General features: G+C 63.5%; 3 protein-coding genes across 3 annotated transcripts; 1 reads left to right on the plus strand and 2 right to left on the minus strand.

Annotated features, from left to right (window-relative positions):
- Positions 1-85: 85 nt before the first annotated feature.
- MNEG_6551 (putative Cohesin subunit SA-1) lies at positions 86-6,708 on the minus strand (the record flags this gene model as incomplete). The annotated part of the gene is made up of 21 exons (XM_014044974.1): positions 86-97; positions 377-561; positions 880-985; positions 1,134-1,225; positions 1,564-1,663; positions 1,858-2,005; positions 2,152-2,249; positions 2,526-2,660; positions 2,867-3,049; positions 3,164-3,310; positions 3,640-3,772; positions 3,977-4,041; positions 4,313-4,427; positions 4,663-4,781; positions 5,088-5,232; positions 5,426-5,487; positions 5,644-5,745; positions 5,973-6,065; positions 6,259-6,327; positions 6,468-6,511; positions 6,651-6,708. The coding sequence occupies 21 exons, from the start codon at positions 6,706-6,708 to the stop codon at positions 86-88; spliced, it is 2,211 nt and encodes a 736-aa protein (XP_013900428.1).
- Positions 6,709-7,738: 1,030 nt separating this feature from the next.
- Positions 7,739-10,661, plus strand: MNEG_6552 (Kinesin heavy chain; the record flags this gene model as incomplete). Its single annotated transcript, XM_014044975.1, has 8 exons — positions 7,739-7,873; positions 8,165-8,263; positions 8,489-8,603; positions 8,772-8,852; positions 9,127-9,247; positions 9,489-9,666; positions 9,948-10,127; positions 10,335-10,661. The coding sequence occupies 8 exons, from the start codon at positions 7,739-7,741 to the stop codon at positions 10,659-10,661; spliced, it is 1,236 nt and encodes a 411-aa protein (XP_013900429.1).
- A 1,708-nt stretch (positions 10,662-12,369) lies between these two features.
- Positions 12,370-13,872, minus strand: MNEG_6553 (hypothetical protein; the record flags this gene model as incomplete). The annotated part of the gene is made up of 1 exon (XM_014044976.1): positions 12,370-13,872. One exon carries the CDS (start codon positions 13,870-13,872, stop codon positions 12,370-12,372), a length of 1,503 nt encoding a protein of 500 aa, XP_013900430.1.
- Positions 13,873-14,854: the final 982 nt, after the last annotated feature.

Genomic DNA, 14,854 nt, shown 5'->3' on the forward strand with positions numbered 1-14,854 from the left:
TGTGAGGGGGCGGGGGGGGGGGGAGGGGGAATCAGGGGGGAGGGGGACGGGCGCGCAGAAGATGAGGAGGGGCACGAGCTCGAAGTCAAAGGGTACGCTGGCACAGAGAGCGGGAGCCAAGACGGCGCAGAGGCAAGACAGAGCAGGTGGTCATGATGCAAAGAGCCGGTTGGTGTGGCCTTGACGTGACGAGGTGATGCGAAATCTGCAGAACAACATGTCCCCCCAAGCACGCACACACAACACACAACACACAGGATATGCATATGTGTGTTGTGTCAGGGAGCCGCACGCCCCCCCAAGCACGCACACACAACACACAACACACGCACACACACGCACACACACACATACAGGATATGCATCCGTGCCCCACCTGTATCGCCTTGCCCATCTGCTGCTCAGCCGCCAGCTCCCGCGCCTCCAGGCTCAACAGGTGGCGCGCCCGCTGCAGCGCCGCCAGCAGGCTGTGCAGCACAGCGGGGGCGCCTGCGCCGCCGGCGTCACGGGTGGGCGGGCTGGGGCCGCGGGTGCGCAGGTCCTCCTCCAGGGCTATAACGCCTTTGCAAGTGAGGTGTGAGTTTTCAGGTGGATCAGACGCATTCAGGGGGGGGGTGCGATGGATAGGTGTGCAAGATGACAATCAGCAGCTCTACAGGAGAGTGGGTGACATCAGGCGGGTCCATGCGGCCTGAAGGCTCCTGGAACCCGGCCGCGGGGGAGCGGGTGCGTCAGAGTGGCGTAGGGCTCGAGGCGCGGCGCCCCCTCCTTATCACAGGCGGCATGCAAAATTTCCGTCATTTTTGGCCGCGAGAGGATGGTCCCTGCATTCTCGCCCGCAAAGGCCAGGTTCCCCGTCCCCTGCCTCCCCCCGCGCACCTTCCACCAGGTCTGACAGGCTGAGCCGCCCTACTGCGGCCGCGGCCGCGCTGACCTTGGCGGCTGTGGAGGCACACGTGGCGCGCAGCACGCGCGACGCAGGGTCCTGGGGACAGGGGAGGCGGGTAGGATGATGTTTGACGATTGATTGTTGTAGTCCAGAGCAGACCAGCTTGTTTGTGAGGAAATATCGACCAAAAACCGCCGACATAGGGCGGGGAGCGGCAGGGCGGCGTTGCGGCCGCGAGCCCCACCTGCAGCGCCGCGGGGCCAGCCTTGGTGCAGTGCACCAGGGTGGCTGCCGCCTCCGACAGCAGCTGGTCGTGGGTGTGGCGCGAGAACAGGCCTGGGAGTCAGAGGGGGGGGCAGGGTGCTGATGATTAGCGGCGCGGCAGCGTATGACCAGGAAAACATGATCCATCTGCCACAAACTTCCCGGGAGTCACACACAAGTTCCCCTGCTTTGCCAAAGGCGCATTGCCGCAATCCATCGATCGATTGGTCGCATGCCAGAGATGGGGTGGACCCTTGCAGTACAGCAAAGTATTTGTACGACAGGGCACAGCCCAACGCCTCCTGTGCGCCATTGCGGCACGGTCAATGCTCTCAGCAGACCCTCCACCCATCCACATACTCCTTGCAGGCCGCCTGTGCAGGCCCCAGCTCAAGCCGCGCCCCCCTCACCCGCGACCTGGTCCAGCAGGGCCTTGTAGGCGGCCTCCTGCTGCCGCAGCGCAAACAGCTCCAGCTTGAGGGACCGCACGCTGCGCACCAGAGGGGCCGCCTGGCACAACAGCACGGCGGCAGGGGAAGCAGCAGAGCTGATGACGTGGCGTGCATCAACACCCCGCGATGGCTCACCGCATTGTGAGCCATTCCAAGAACCTGGCAAGATCGCAGCAACAACCATCTACAGCAACGCGCTGTGAAACAAATGCTGCCGGTGCTTTGATCTGTCACACATGACAGGGCGCTCACCACCTCCGGCTCAGCCTGGAAGCTGCCCAGCAGCTTGGGCAGTGCCGCCATCAGCGCCACGCTGCCGGCCTGGTGCTGCGCCGCGCGCTCGGACGCGGCCGTGGCCGCACGCCCGCGGCGGGCGCCGGCCAACTGTTGGTGAGCGGCCCTGCACGCAATCAGTTTGAGGACAAGCGGGGCGATGACGTTCCATACGCATGAGATCACACAAGCAACTTTGCATGGAGCCAAAACACAAAGAGCGCACCATGCATTTAATGATGTATGGCCGGCTTGGCCCAGGCGACCGTTCACCTGTCGATCTGCGCCGCGACCAGCGCTGCCAGGTGCGCGTTACCCAGCCGCCCGCGCCGCCCCGCGGCCGCCTCGTCGGTCAGCGCGGACACCAGCAGCTGCATAACGCAGGAGCAGGGGCAGAGGCTTTCATCCATACAGCGAGAGGTGTAAGACGGAAAGGGTTCTTGCACTTCCTGCAGGATGCTCTCTTCTTGGTCGCCTGCCAATCAGGGCATCACCCCGCATTAAAGCTGTGCACGCAAACTCCTGTAAACAAGCCCATGCAAGGAACACTCGTGATGAACACACACACACACACACACACACACACACACACACACACACACGACACACAACAACACACACACACGCACGCGCGCAACTGCACACACCTGCGCATCATTCAGCAGCGGCAGCTCCTCAGCCAGTGCCCCCACCAGGTCCGCCACGCCGCCCGCGCTCAGGGGCTGGACCGGCGCCGCACCCGACAGGCTCGCGCGACGCTCGGCAGCAGAGGGGTCCACATCCTGGGGGATGGCAGGTGGAGCACATAAGCTTGGGCTCCATTGTTACTCCAGAGGAAAAGATGGGAACGGTATGGCGTTTCAGGACGCAATGGCAGCACCGCCTGCCACAGCAATGCAAGCGTTGCTTCGCCCGCAGATCAAGCAGCAGTGAGCAATGATGGAATACGCCTAGGCGAGGCATCCCAGTGCAGCAGGTCGCATCCCACCTCCCCAACTGCCAGCCGCCCCATCATGAGCAGTAGACCCTCCAGCTGGGCGGACTCCTTGCTGTCACCGCCAATGCCGCTGCCGCTGGCGCCCTCGCCGGGGCCGCCATTTGCGGGCGCAGGCGACTTTGGCCCCTTCTTGCCCGCAGCGCCGCGGCCGCGCTTAGCGGCCGCCGCCGCTGCCTGCGGCACGAAAAGGGCAACATGGACCGTCAGGTGGCACGAAAACAGGCAGCAACATGCCAACGCAGACGTTACCAAGGTTCGTGCGCCCTGCAAACCTGCGGGACTGCGCACCTTCGCCGCCTCTCTCTCCGCTAGTGCCTGCGCCTCCGCGCCCGCCTCCTCCAGCATTTGCACCACCAGCCCGGCCGCCCCCTTGCGCACAGCCTCGTCCTCGTCAGCCAGCAGCTGGTACGCCGCGCGCACGTCTGACAGAGGAAGCTGGCGGGTAGGGCAGGGAGGGTAGGGCTAGTCGGTGGAGAGGCTCAGCACAAACGTGGCACAGGGCGGGCTGAGGACGATGCCAGGTGGGAGCAGGCGGCAGGGTTGCTAGGAGCATCGCAGCGACAAGTCGGCGGGCGGAGGGAGAGCCTTGAGCTATCACACCTATACCTGAGTCTGCACGACTCACTCGCAGGAATTTGGTTGTGCTATTGTTGATCGCAACTGCGCTGATGAAACCCCGCCCGCACCCAGGACGTTGCGGTTGGTCCAGCCCCTCCCACCATTGTTGCACAGCGTCGAGAACGGCGGCTCTGTCCAAAGCCTACCTGCTTGGTCTTGACTAGTACCCCCAGCAGCTTGAGCCCCGCGGCCGCCACGCCCCCATCCGTGTCGCTCATCAGCTCCACGAAGCGCCCCTTGAAGCGCCCCGTGAACTCCGCCAGCCGCGGCAGGTTGTCGCTGGGGGGCGGGAGGTGGTGGCAGGTGGCGGTCGTGGTGATTGTGATGATGGAGAGGTGGTGGACAACGGTAGGCAGGCACAGACATTTGGAGTTGGTGCTGGTGTGCAGCAGGCATGGCGATTCAGCAGAACGGCACCGCTGGCGGGCAAAAAAACACCTGAGCCAGCAGCAAGGGTCCAGGGCGCAGCCAGGCGCTGGTCACCTGTCCTGGTAGAGTCGCTCTATGGCGGCCACCGCGGCAGAGCGCACCTCGGGGTGCGCGTCACTCTGCAGGGCGCGGGTGGGGCGCGGTAGGGACTAGGTTGCCACAGCGCACATGGAACATAGACGCCCAAGGCGCGTGCTGCTTGCGCACATGCGTGCAGCATCTGCACCTATGCCCATCCACCTCGCCCTTTGTCCGACACGCATCGCCCCCCCTGCACCAAACCAACTGCCGATCCCGCTGTCCCATGCCCCACCGGCTGCCATTCCTCCCATCTGCAGCTCGTCCCTGCCTCTCAATTAATCCGTCCCACCCACCCAACTCCGCCCAAACCTGTGCCCACGCGAGGTACTTCAGGTACGAATCCGACAGGAAGGTGGAGGGGCAGGATGACGCCCAGGACCCAATGGCGGAGACCACCTCACGCCGCACGCGGGGGTCCACATCCCTAAGGCGCAAGGGAGTGGGCGCGTGGGTGCGTTGGTTAGCCAGTGGGCCGCCTGCCTGCGGCCCTCCAGAAGCACCCCCGCAGCTGCACGACTGCGCATGGTGCCTGAAGGAGGCGGCGCAAGCTCCGCGGCGGTAGGCAGGGCCCCACGTCGGGCTGCAGCCGCTCGGGAATACGAAGCTGCCCCCAAACCTCTGGTTGTCAAAATACAGCCGCCCTTGGGGCCCCAACGCACCTGAACCTGTGTGCAAACACGCCCTGAAACAGCACCCCGATGACCTGCTCCAGCTCCTTGGCGCGGTGGTGCAGTGTGGCCACCTGGCGGCGCAGCGCGGCCGCGCGGTCGGTCGCAGCCTGCAAAAGTGGCGATGCAGGGGCGTTAGATTGTCGAAGTGGTGAGATTGCAGCACTTTCTAGGGTCACTGCGGCCATTGATTGCAGGACTATCAACCCAGCGGCTGACCTACAGTTGAAAAGACCAGAGTTGCTGGCAGAGTTTCAGCCTCAGGCCTGTGATGCCCCAGCGTTACCAGGCCCTGCCTTTTTCGTGTGGCACGCACTTGTTTGCCCCTTCCAACACACGCGCACACGCACACACACACACACACACACACACACACACACACACACACACACACACAGACGCATACACGCACGCACCTTGCCCTTCTTCTTGCCCTCCTGCTCCTGCTGGTACTGCGCCGTGTCGCGCGCCTCTGCCAAGCCAACGCCCACCGTCACAAAGCTGCTGACCACCTGGGCCGCCGTCACGGTGCCCGCGTAGCGGAAGGGGCGCACGGGAGAGCTGCAAAGCGGTAGAATGGGATGGGGAGGGGGGCCGCCGCAGCGTGGTGGAGGGCGGGTGCCAGCAAGCTGACGAAGATTGTGATGAGGCCATCACCAGTCTTCGTGCGCAAACCAGAGCTAAAGGCAGCAGCCAGGCACACAAACTCAACGCTTGCCGGACTGAGAGCATGCTGACCGCCTGGATGGCCCACCAGCTGAGGGCTGTGACTGTGTTGGTGATGCGGTCGGGCAGGCGCGCGTCAAACAGCACCTCCTGCACGGTAATGGAAAGGGTTGTTTTGTTGTCGCGACGCCATGGCGTTTTGAGGAGCTGCACTTGTGCAGCAAGGCACGCAGCAAAAGCAGCGACCTTAAAGGCGCCCGTGCTGCAACTGCAAAGCACGCCCCATGCATGATGGTTTGCCCTCACCTGCGCCGCTGCTTCGCGTATGGCGGCGTCCCAAAAGGCGCGGTAGTGCTCCAGGTACGTCCGCGCGACGCCGCGGTGCGTGAAGGGATCAATCCCGGACTCCTGAGATTTCACGAGGTGGCAGGGGCGTGGGTCACGAATTGGTGAGGGTCGCACGGGTCCCTCATCGCCGCTTGCAGCACCTCCCTGCTTCCCCTGCCAAGACATGCGCAGCAGCCTGCGTACCGAGCAGCGTCTCATCCGCAGCAGCCCGGCCGCCTCTGGCAAGAGGGCACAAGCTCACCACACCAACCACTCAGGCCCCCTCTTCCGACCATGCGAGCCCCCACCTCTGTGATGCGCAGCGCCAGGTTCTGCACGACCTCGTCCACCTCGCCACCCTCAACGTCCTCAGCAGTGACCTCGTCCAGGCTGCCCGTGGACTGCAATTGTGTTGATAGCCGTTGGATTGGGAGCCAAGAGGCAGGCACATGCAGTGGATGGGCATGCAAGGTGGGAAGAGGTCGCATCGTCGCATCCTGCTTGTGCAAGGCACTGCGCAGAGCGGCAGCTCTGCAGCAGCTCGTTGCGCAGGCTGCGCCTGCTGGGCACCAGCATGCATCCCCAGACCCGCACCTTGACCAGAAGCGTGAGCAGCTCCGCCGTGGCCTCGTCCCTGTTGCTGCGGTACCGCTCCACCCACTCCTGCGACCAATGGACACGGCACACGTCAATGCTGCGGCTGCCACGAGGTTGTGCAGCACCGCACTGCTGAACGGCAGCCATCATGATGCATGACGCGCGTAACCTTAGGGGCATGGACATGCATGCCAGTCCCAACCCACCTTTGCTGCGCGGGGAACGGAGCTGCCATGCTTCACCAGGACGTCTGTGTACGTGGAGGGAACAGCACGGGTTTGAATTTCAGTGCACCCCAACACCGCATGGTCCTTTCCGCTCACTGCATGCGGCTGACAGTGCCTATACAGCGCGGCAGCCACCAAAACATCTGGAATCACCAAGCGTACCGAACAGCTGCAGGTCGTGCAGGTCCGCAGGCTGCCGCTTTGCACGCTTCTGTGCCATTGCTGCAGGTGCGCCGCCGTCACCACCCTTCTGCCGTTTGGGTGTGGAAGCCTGGGATGGTGCAAGGAGGTCTGATATTGTGACCATATCTACATACACAAGATCAAGGGTGCATGCACTGCACGCAGCACGCACTTGCATTGCTTCGCACCTTACGCTTGCGCGCGGTCCCCACATCCGAAGGCTGCACGTCCTCGTCACTATCCCAGCCATCTTCAGAGTCCCTGCGATGCGGAATGAGCCCGTGATGACGTCCAAGCGATCTAGGCGCCTTCCCGCAACACTGCTCCCTTGACGGGGCCCCAGCTGACCCCTGGGCTGGCTCCTCTGCTAGGCTTTTCTTTGTCCTCGTGCTGCGCGCCTCGCGTGCCATGGCTGGCAGAGATCTATCAGCTATACAACAGTGTCACCGCAGGTCTGGCACATGGCTGACTTAGGGCAATAAGCACACAGGTGTTCCAATTCACAACGGACAATGCGGCAACAAGGTGTGCATTGTGCCGTGCCCAGTTGAGCCGTGCTGCGCTTTGGCCGTGCTGTGTGTCATGCCCAACCCATTTAAATCCCTGATTTTCCGCGTAGGATACGGGGTTCTGTTGGGATAACAGCATGCAGTTCCGAACCATATTTCGACCGCAAATCACGGCGAGTCGCTACTTTCCTCGTCCATTTCCCCTCTGGCTGGCTTTGACACGGCAGATCTCCGTACTGATCCAGCATGGAGAGCAATGGAACCTGTGTCTGCGTCCGGATGCGGCCACCAAACTCTAGGGAGAGTGGCATGCGGTGCCTGTCACGGACGAGCGCGACTGCTGTCGCGTTCAAGCCGCCAGGCGACGCCACTTCCTTGGGGGGCGCGAGTGCGGCCAGCAGCACCTTCTCTTTCAACAAGGTCTATGGTACGAAGGAAGTGCAATTGCGGCTCAAAGTGGGATGCTGTGTGCATGACCTCGCATGCGTCGCAAGGGTGCGTGCTGCCTCTTCTGCTGCGTCAGCGAACGAACACAGGGTCCTTGTGTCGCACTCGACAATGTCAGGGGAGTCAACATCGCAGCGCGACGTCTTTGATGACTGCCGCCGTGTCGTGCACAGCGTTCTGGGAGGCTACAACGGCACCATCATGGCGTACGGCCAGACCGGCAGCGGTAAAACCCACACACTCATCGTGCGTTGCAGCACAGACCAGGGTAGGCTGCATGCCGCATGACTCGGGCAGTCATGCATGCCAGGTTCTGCTTGCAAACAACAAGATTGCAGCACCACCGGTGCAGCCATGCAGCCAAAGTTTCATGCATGGGCCATGCAGCATGTGTTGCATGCCCTTACGACATCACACAGCACTTTGTGCTTAGGCGAGCACTTGCCACCTTCGTTTCGCCACACAGACAAACACACCTTTCAGCCCTTACAGCCAATTAATACATGCTCCCCAATTATAATTGTGCGCACCCCTCAGGGAGACGTCGCAGACCCCGAGCTGCGGGGCATCGTGCCGCGTGCTGTCGAGGCGCTGGGCGAGGGCATTGCGGCTGACGACAGCGGCGCAGAGTACGAGGTGCACAGGCCTCGCGGGGAATCACACATGATTGATATTGTGACGCCAACAACAGGTGTCACGTGTCGCTTGCCTGGTGCAGCAGAGCCTGCGGTTGTATGATGATCCCGCATCTTGCGCCATGCCAGCAGCACCGGCCCAGGAAATTCTGCGAGCTCGCTGATGCCAGCAACTAACGGTCACAGAGCATGCCACACACGGTTGCGATGCACCACTCCAACCCAGGTGCGTTTGACTGTTGTTGAGATCTACTGTGAAAAGATTCGCGACCTGCTGGATCCCCTTGGTCGCGACAACCTGCCCATCAAGCAGGGGCTGGATGGCGGCATGTTTGTGGAGGGTGCGCTCAGGGTATGTTGAAGGGCGGCTGCATGCCATTTCCAAGAATCCCAGTCAAAGCTGGAGCGCAAATTTGGTGTTGAGGTCCAAGCACCGCGTTGTCTGCCAAGTTGCTAGCGGCTCAGTCAATCGCAACGCCCGCAACCCTTCACCGCCTCCTCGTTCTCAGGTGCCACTGAGGTGTGTGTTGCGGATGAGGAGCAGCTGGTGGGCGTCATGGAGGCGGGCCTGGCTCAGCGCGCCGTCAAGGGTGCGTGGGTGGGTGGTGGGTGGTGTTGAGGATGGGTGGATGTGCGGGTGGGTGGGTGGGTGCATGGGTGAGGGGGGAAGTGGGGCTCAGGAAGATTCTGGGCTGTTGTGGTCAACGTGAAATGGAGAAGTCACCAGATTTTTCTCGCATGCACGTTTTGGCACCATCCGGCACACCTTGCTTGCTCGACCTCCTTGTGCCCTGTGCTTTGCTGTGAGAGCGGCATCACCTTGCGCATTGCGCTCGTGCCCGGATGTCTGGCTCCTGAACGCAGCCACCGCCATGAATTCTGCCAGCTCGAGGTCTCACTGCATCGTGACTGTGGCGGTGGAGAAGGCCTGCCCAGACGGCTCAACAGTCAGCGGGAAGCTGCGCATGGTGGACCTGGCCGGCAGGTGCGTGCAACCTAGGGCTGGGCCTGCAACACTCCACCCCCTCTCCCCGCCAGGGCGTCCCCTCCTGTTCAATCCAGCACTGATTCTGTATGCATTGGGCCCAGCGGCAATGCACTGTCATTGCCTGCTGGTGGCAGCTGCTGCGGATGCGTGCTGTTGTCAATTACAATTGCTGTGGTGAGGTACGCCAACCTCACGGTCGCCCTGATCACGACTGCCGCCCCTTGCACGTGACCAACAGCGAGCGCCAGGACAAGACGGGCGCTGCGGGTCAGACGCTGGTGGAGGGGTCCCTCATCAACCGCTCCCTGTCGGCGCTGGCCAACGTCGTGTCGGCCCTGACTGAGGGCGGCGGCCCAGGGGGCGGCCACGTCAATTACCGCGACTCGAAGCTGACGCGCATGCTGCAGGACTCGCTGGTGGGCGGGTTTGGGGGGTGCCACCATCACTGCCCTTAGTGAGGGCAGTGAAGACAAGGCAGGGCCGGCATCTGAGGCTGGTCCTGACCAGAAGCACAGCTGGCTGGTTGCAGGGGTCGGTGACTGCTGGGCAGACCCACACTGCGCGCCCATGCACAACCTGCGCCGCCACATGACGGTGCTGCGTGCTTGTCCCCGACCCTGTGCAGCTCCGCTCCGCTCAGCTCGCCGCCGCCGTCCTGGCACCGCGCCGCGCCCCCTGCTGCCTGTCCTTGTCCCAGGGCGGCAGCGCCCGCACGGTGCTCATCATCAACTGCTCCCCGTGCGCCGACAACGCCGCCGAGACGCTGTCGTCCCTGCGCTTTGGCAGCCGCGCCCTGGGCATCAAGAACACTGTGTCCGCCAACAGGCGGCTGAACCCAGAGGCGCTGCAGCGGCAGCTGGACGAGGCGAGAGCTCAGGTGCGTGCCCGGCTGGGGTGAAGTAAGGGGGGCAACGAAGGGAGAAGCCGGGAGCTGGGTGGTTGAGGAGGGGCAAGCAACGCCTGGATCTGTGGGCCAGCGGCGGAGGTACCTGGGTTCACTGGGTCGGCGATGCCTGGGAGGGAAGTGGCATTGCCACCAGCAAATGGGCAACCAACCTGCCCAAATGCGTGTGCGTGTTTGCAGATCGAGGCGCTGCGGCAGGAAGTTGAGGCACTGAGGGCAGCAGGCAGCAGCACCATCGATGGCGGAGGGAGATTCACAGCGGGAGCGACCCAGCAGGGCGCCACGGCGGTGGTAGCTTCAGAGCGTGAGGAGCCCCTGCAGCAAGTGCCCGGAAATGCCGGGGCCCTGGCGCACGCCAGCAGCAGCAGTGGTGTGGGCGGCGGCCTGCAAGCCGCGGGGCCGTGGGTGGAGCCTCTGGCGTGCGGGTTTGCTCTGGCTACGAGCATGCTGCTTTACATGGGCTTTGAGGACTGGCTGCTGCGACAGCACGGGTACTTGGTGGGCTGACAGCTACCTGGAAATGGATTTGCACTCTGGCCTGCTATGATATGAGCTCTTGCCTGCAGGCCATGCAGGATCGCAGGATGTGCACTAGTACATCAACGCTTTTTAAAACATAAGCGATGCAGACTGTGCAGCTGTCTCGTTCCTGCAGCTGCAGCTGCACTCGTGGGCGCATCACTTGGCAGATTCTGAGCTCAAGCTGCAGCAGGTTTTAGCCTTCCCACGTGCACAGTCCACTTGCGCAGTCACTAGGTGGAACGGCCAGCTTAGCCTGTCTGTTGACAGATGCAGCTGGACGTCAAAACAATTGTCTGGGCTCGTGCACTCACAGACCGCGCCAGAGTAATTGCAGTGTGCGGCCAACGGTGCGTGGCTCTTGTGGCAGCAGCGCGTGATTAGCTGCGTCACCAGATTCCCCTCGCAGTGAAGCCATCCCTATGGCAGCTTCGGTGCGAGGCCTGCTTCTCACCCCATGTGCGCGTGTGCGGTGTCTGGTGCGCTTGCGGGACACCTTGCACACTGCGTTGAAATACTTTGCACACAGTAAGCAGAAGTGCGCTAGGAGCGACCCGGTACAGCAACACTTTTGGCAGGCTGACAAGTTCATGCAAGCACTCAAGCACGCCCCCACCCAGATGTGCAACACATACTTTACATGAACGCTCCTACGATGCCCATGTTTATGCAACAAAAGTATGGTACAATACAAACAGCAAGGTGCTTCTCAGGCAAAGTTGTTGTTGCACCTCTAGTCAACCTCCTCCACCTCAAAGTGCCAATCCGCAATCACTAGCCAGCTGACCGCCGCCCGCAAGGCGTCTGCGCCGCCGGCGCGGCTTAGCAGGCGGTGTGCGATTGAATCCCTCACGCGCCCAGCCCACGCGCGCGGGTGGCCCTGGGCCTCGACCCACGCCATGAGGTCCCCATCCTCCACCCGCGCAAAAAAAGATGGGTCGGCCCCACAGGTACCTATGACCAAATTGAGTCCCCAAGAATTGTCACCGCAAAGAGAGAGGACGCGGCACAGCGGCGCAAAGGCCTCCTGGCCCTCAGCCGGCGGCCGCGGACAGGTACCGCCGCACACGCGGCCGCCGAGCAGCGCATGCAGGCTGTCGCCCCACGCCATTCCGTCACATTGCTGGGTCTGCGCGAGCCATATAAAGATCTCGTGATCATTCAACCCCCCACAACTCCATGGCATGTCCTCCAGGTGTCCGCCGCGGATGGCGCCCAACATCGCACTCAGGGAGGCACTCGTCCGCCCCTCGACCCAGCCCCGCGCGTTGAAGGGGCCGCCATCATCCTCAACCGCCAGGCGCTGTGCCTGCCGGCTGCCGAGCACCGCCAGCATGTGGGGCGAGTGGCCCGCCTCGGCAGCAGTCCTCGCCGCAAAGTTGAGATAGTCCTGCATCAGGGACACCTCGTCCACCCACGCCTTGTGGGCCGGCCCCAACTGGCCGAGCGCATCCGCCTCCAACAGAGCCGCAGCCTGCAGCTTGTCCAGCGTCTGCACGAGCCAGGGCGGGCGGCGTGGCGATGCCGTGTGAGTACGCATGTGCGCGCGCTTTGCACGCGCGTGCAGGGGGTCTCGGGTCACTCATGCACGGGTTGTGCAGGCACGACCAAATGACACCCTCGGGTTGACATCCAGCCTGAAGTCCCAATCCTGCGTTGGAGGCACTTAGCATGCGTTCCTCTGCCAAACTGGGCCTCAAGGGATCCGGCCGCCCACCTGGCTTTGCAGTGCCCATTGCTCGCTAAGCGCGTTGCGCACGTCCAGCGCGGTGCCCCGCCGCACCGCGCGCATGACAGCCAGCTGCAGCCGCTGAGACTGCAAGCCCTGCGCACTCCAGCCAAAGTGCTCGTGCACGGCGGCAAAGTAAGCGTAAGCCATGTCCTCCGCCTGTTCCTCGCCCCCCGCCGCACCCAACCCAAGCCAGCATCCTGCCAGCTGTCTCTGCAGCGCGTCCGAGTTGGGCGGGGCGCACTGTGCGTCCAGCTGCAGGCCGGCGCGCGCCAAGCGGGGCGCTAGCCAGGCACGGCCGGCCATCGACAACGTCGCATGCTGCGGGGCGGCCTCGCTCGGCGAGACCAGGGTCGCGACCACTGCCTGCAGGACTTCCACCGCCACGCCCTTGCCACGCGCCTCCTCCCAGATCTCGTCGAGGGCAGCAAACAGCGCCCCCGGCGCCAGCAGCGGGAGGTCGCACTCCCAGCAGTCTGCTGTGCCCCAGCCCTCGCGCCCGGCGCCGTCGTTCCCCGTGAGGCGGCAGACGGCTTCCGCCAGGGCCCGGGGCAGCTTGCCGCCCTCGCCAGAAATGGTCAGGGCGAAGCGCGCCCCGTGCAGCACCTGACGAAGCAGCTGCGCGTCTGACAGCGTCGCCGCGTACGTGGCTGCAGCGGCGATGAGCTCCCCCATCCGGAACTCGCGGTGGCCGGCATGCGCGGTGGCCATCCGCATCAGGAGCTCCTGCACCCTCGGATCGCAGAGCGCCGGCCGCGGGCACGACGGCAAGCCCGCCAGGCACAGCTGCACGGCAGCTTCCCAGCCCGCCGCGACGGTCGCCTCGTGGCGTGCGCTGGACTCGTCCAGGCCGCCCAGCACGAGGTCCTCGACGCGCTGCTCCAGGATGGCACTGCTGAGCTGTCTATGGCACAGGGCAAAGACCATCGCCGCATCGCTGCCAGCCGTGCGTGCGCGGAACGCGCGGGACAGGGCCTCGGGCTCACAATGCATCCCGTCCGCCAGAACGCTGCGCACGATGCTGGCGGCGCAGCGTCGGACAGCAAAGGCCTGCAGGTCCGCATGCATAGCGACCGCCTGGTCCGACGAGCCGTCGTGCGATGCGCGGCAGATGTCGACGGCGTCCGCCCACTGGCCGGCCAGCAGGGCCGACTTGGCGGCTGCCATGACCTGGGCGCGCTGGCTGACGAGCCCCGCGCCGCCGCCCAGGTCAAAGCCGGCGGCTGCGCACAGCAGGCGGCGCAGGGCCAGGGGCTGCAGCAGCGCCGTGACGCCTCCCTGAGCCGCATAGGGCAGCAGCAGCAGGGGGGCCATGGGTCCGCACAGCGCCAGCAGCGCGCCCACGGCGTCGCCGTCCACCTGCAGGCGCGCCTCTGCGGCCGCCACGTCGGGTGCTGCACCAAGCTGCTGCGGCTGCTGCTGCGGCTGCTGCTGCAAACTTTGGGCATAGCGCAGCATCCACAGCGCCATGCCCTCCGCTGTCTGTTTTTGCAGTCGTCGCCACGTCACCGCTGCATACTGCCACGGCCGCCCGGGCGCCGCGGCCGGGTGCTGCGTCCGGAACCACTCGATGTCGAACCTGCAGCACAGCTGCAGGCTGCCGCGGCTGGTGCTGGCAAAGTTGGTGGGTCCGGCAGGCGGGAGATGATGATCTGCAGGACCTCGGGCGGCAGGGCCGTGAGGAGCATGGATTGTGGTGCCGCCATGGCGCTGCAGCTTCGGTCCGGCCGGGGTGTCGGGCGGGCGCCTTTGAAATTGAGATAGGACGCGGCCGCCTCAGTGGTGATCCTGCGATGTGCCAAGAGGTAGGGATGCAGGCGACAGAGCTGAGCGCATTGTACACATTTTAGTGTTACAGTGCTGTGGCAGCCGCCACCATCAGTACAATCAGCGGCAGCAGGCGCAGATCGAGCCCCAGCTGACAGGTGGAGCGGTGCGCCGGCAGCTGTGCTGCAGCCAGGCTCAGGAGCACGACTACTGATTTCAACCTACCAATAGATTTCTGAAGGTTTTTCAAGGCGTACCAAATGCTCTTTGGGGCACGCGATCTACCCGCGATGATCTCACGACAATTCAAACCTGCACGTATGGTATGACGTGTATAAATCAGTGCGAGGCTTCATTATATTACCCTTATAGCATGCTGCTGCCGCAAGCCGACGATGGCCTGGAAACCATCTGGAAACCTGCTGGAAACGCACCGGCCCCACCTTACTCACACTGCACCCACGCACCTCACGGCCCTTGTGTGTATGATTGGCTGCTGCCCACCTCGCACCAGTTACAGCACGAGTGATCATACCACTCTCACCAACTCCTCTGCAGAAGGGGTAAATGGAAGTATACCTCAGCTACAGTACCTTGGGAGTCGTAGTCGGCCGTCACAGTCTCACAGCCTGGGGCATGCGGTGGCAAGTGCCGCTTTCATACCAGCACACATGCCGCTTTCATA

Source organism: Monoraphidium neglectum, assembly GCF_000611645.1.
Source record: "Monoraphidium neglectum strain SAG 48.87 unplaced genomic scaffold scaffold01074, whole genome shotgun sequence".
Taxonomy (NCBI): domain Eukaryota; kingdom Viridiplantae; phylum Chlorophyta; class Chlorophyceae; order Sphaeropleales; family Selenastraceae; genus Monoraphidium; species Monoraphidium neglectum.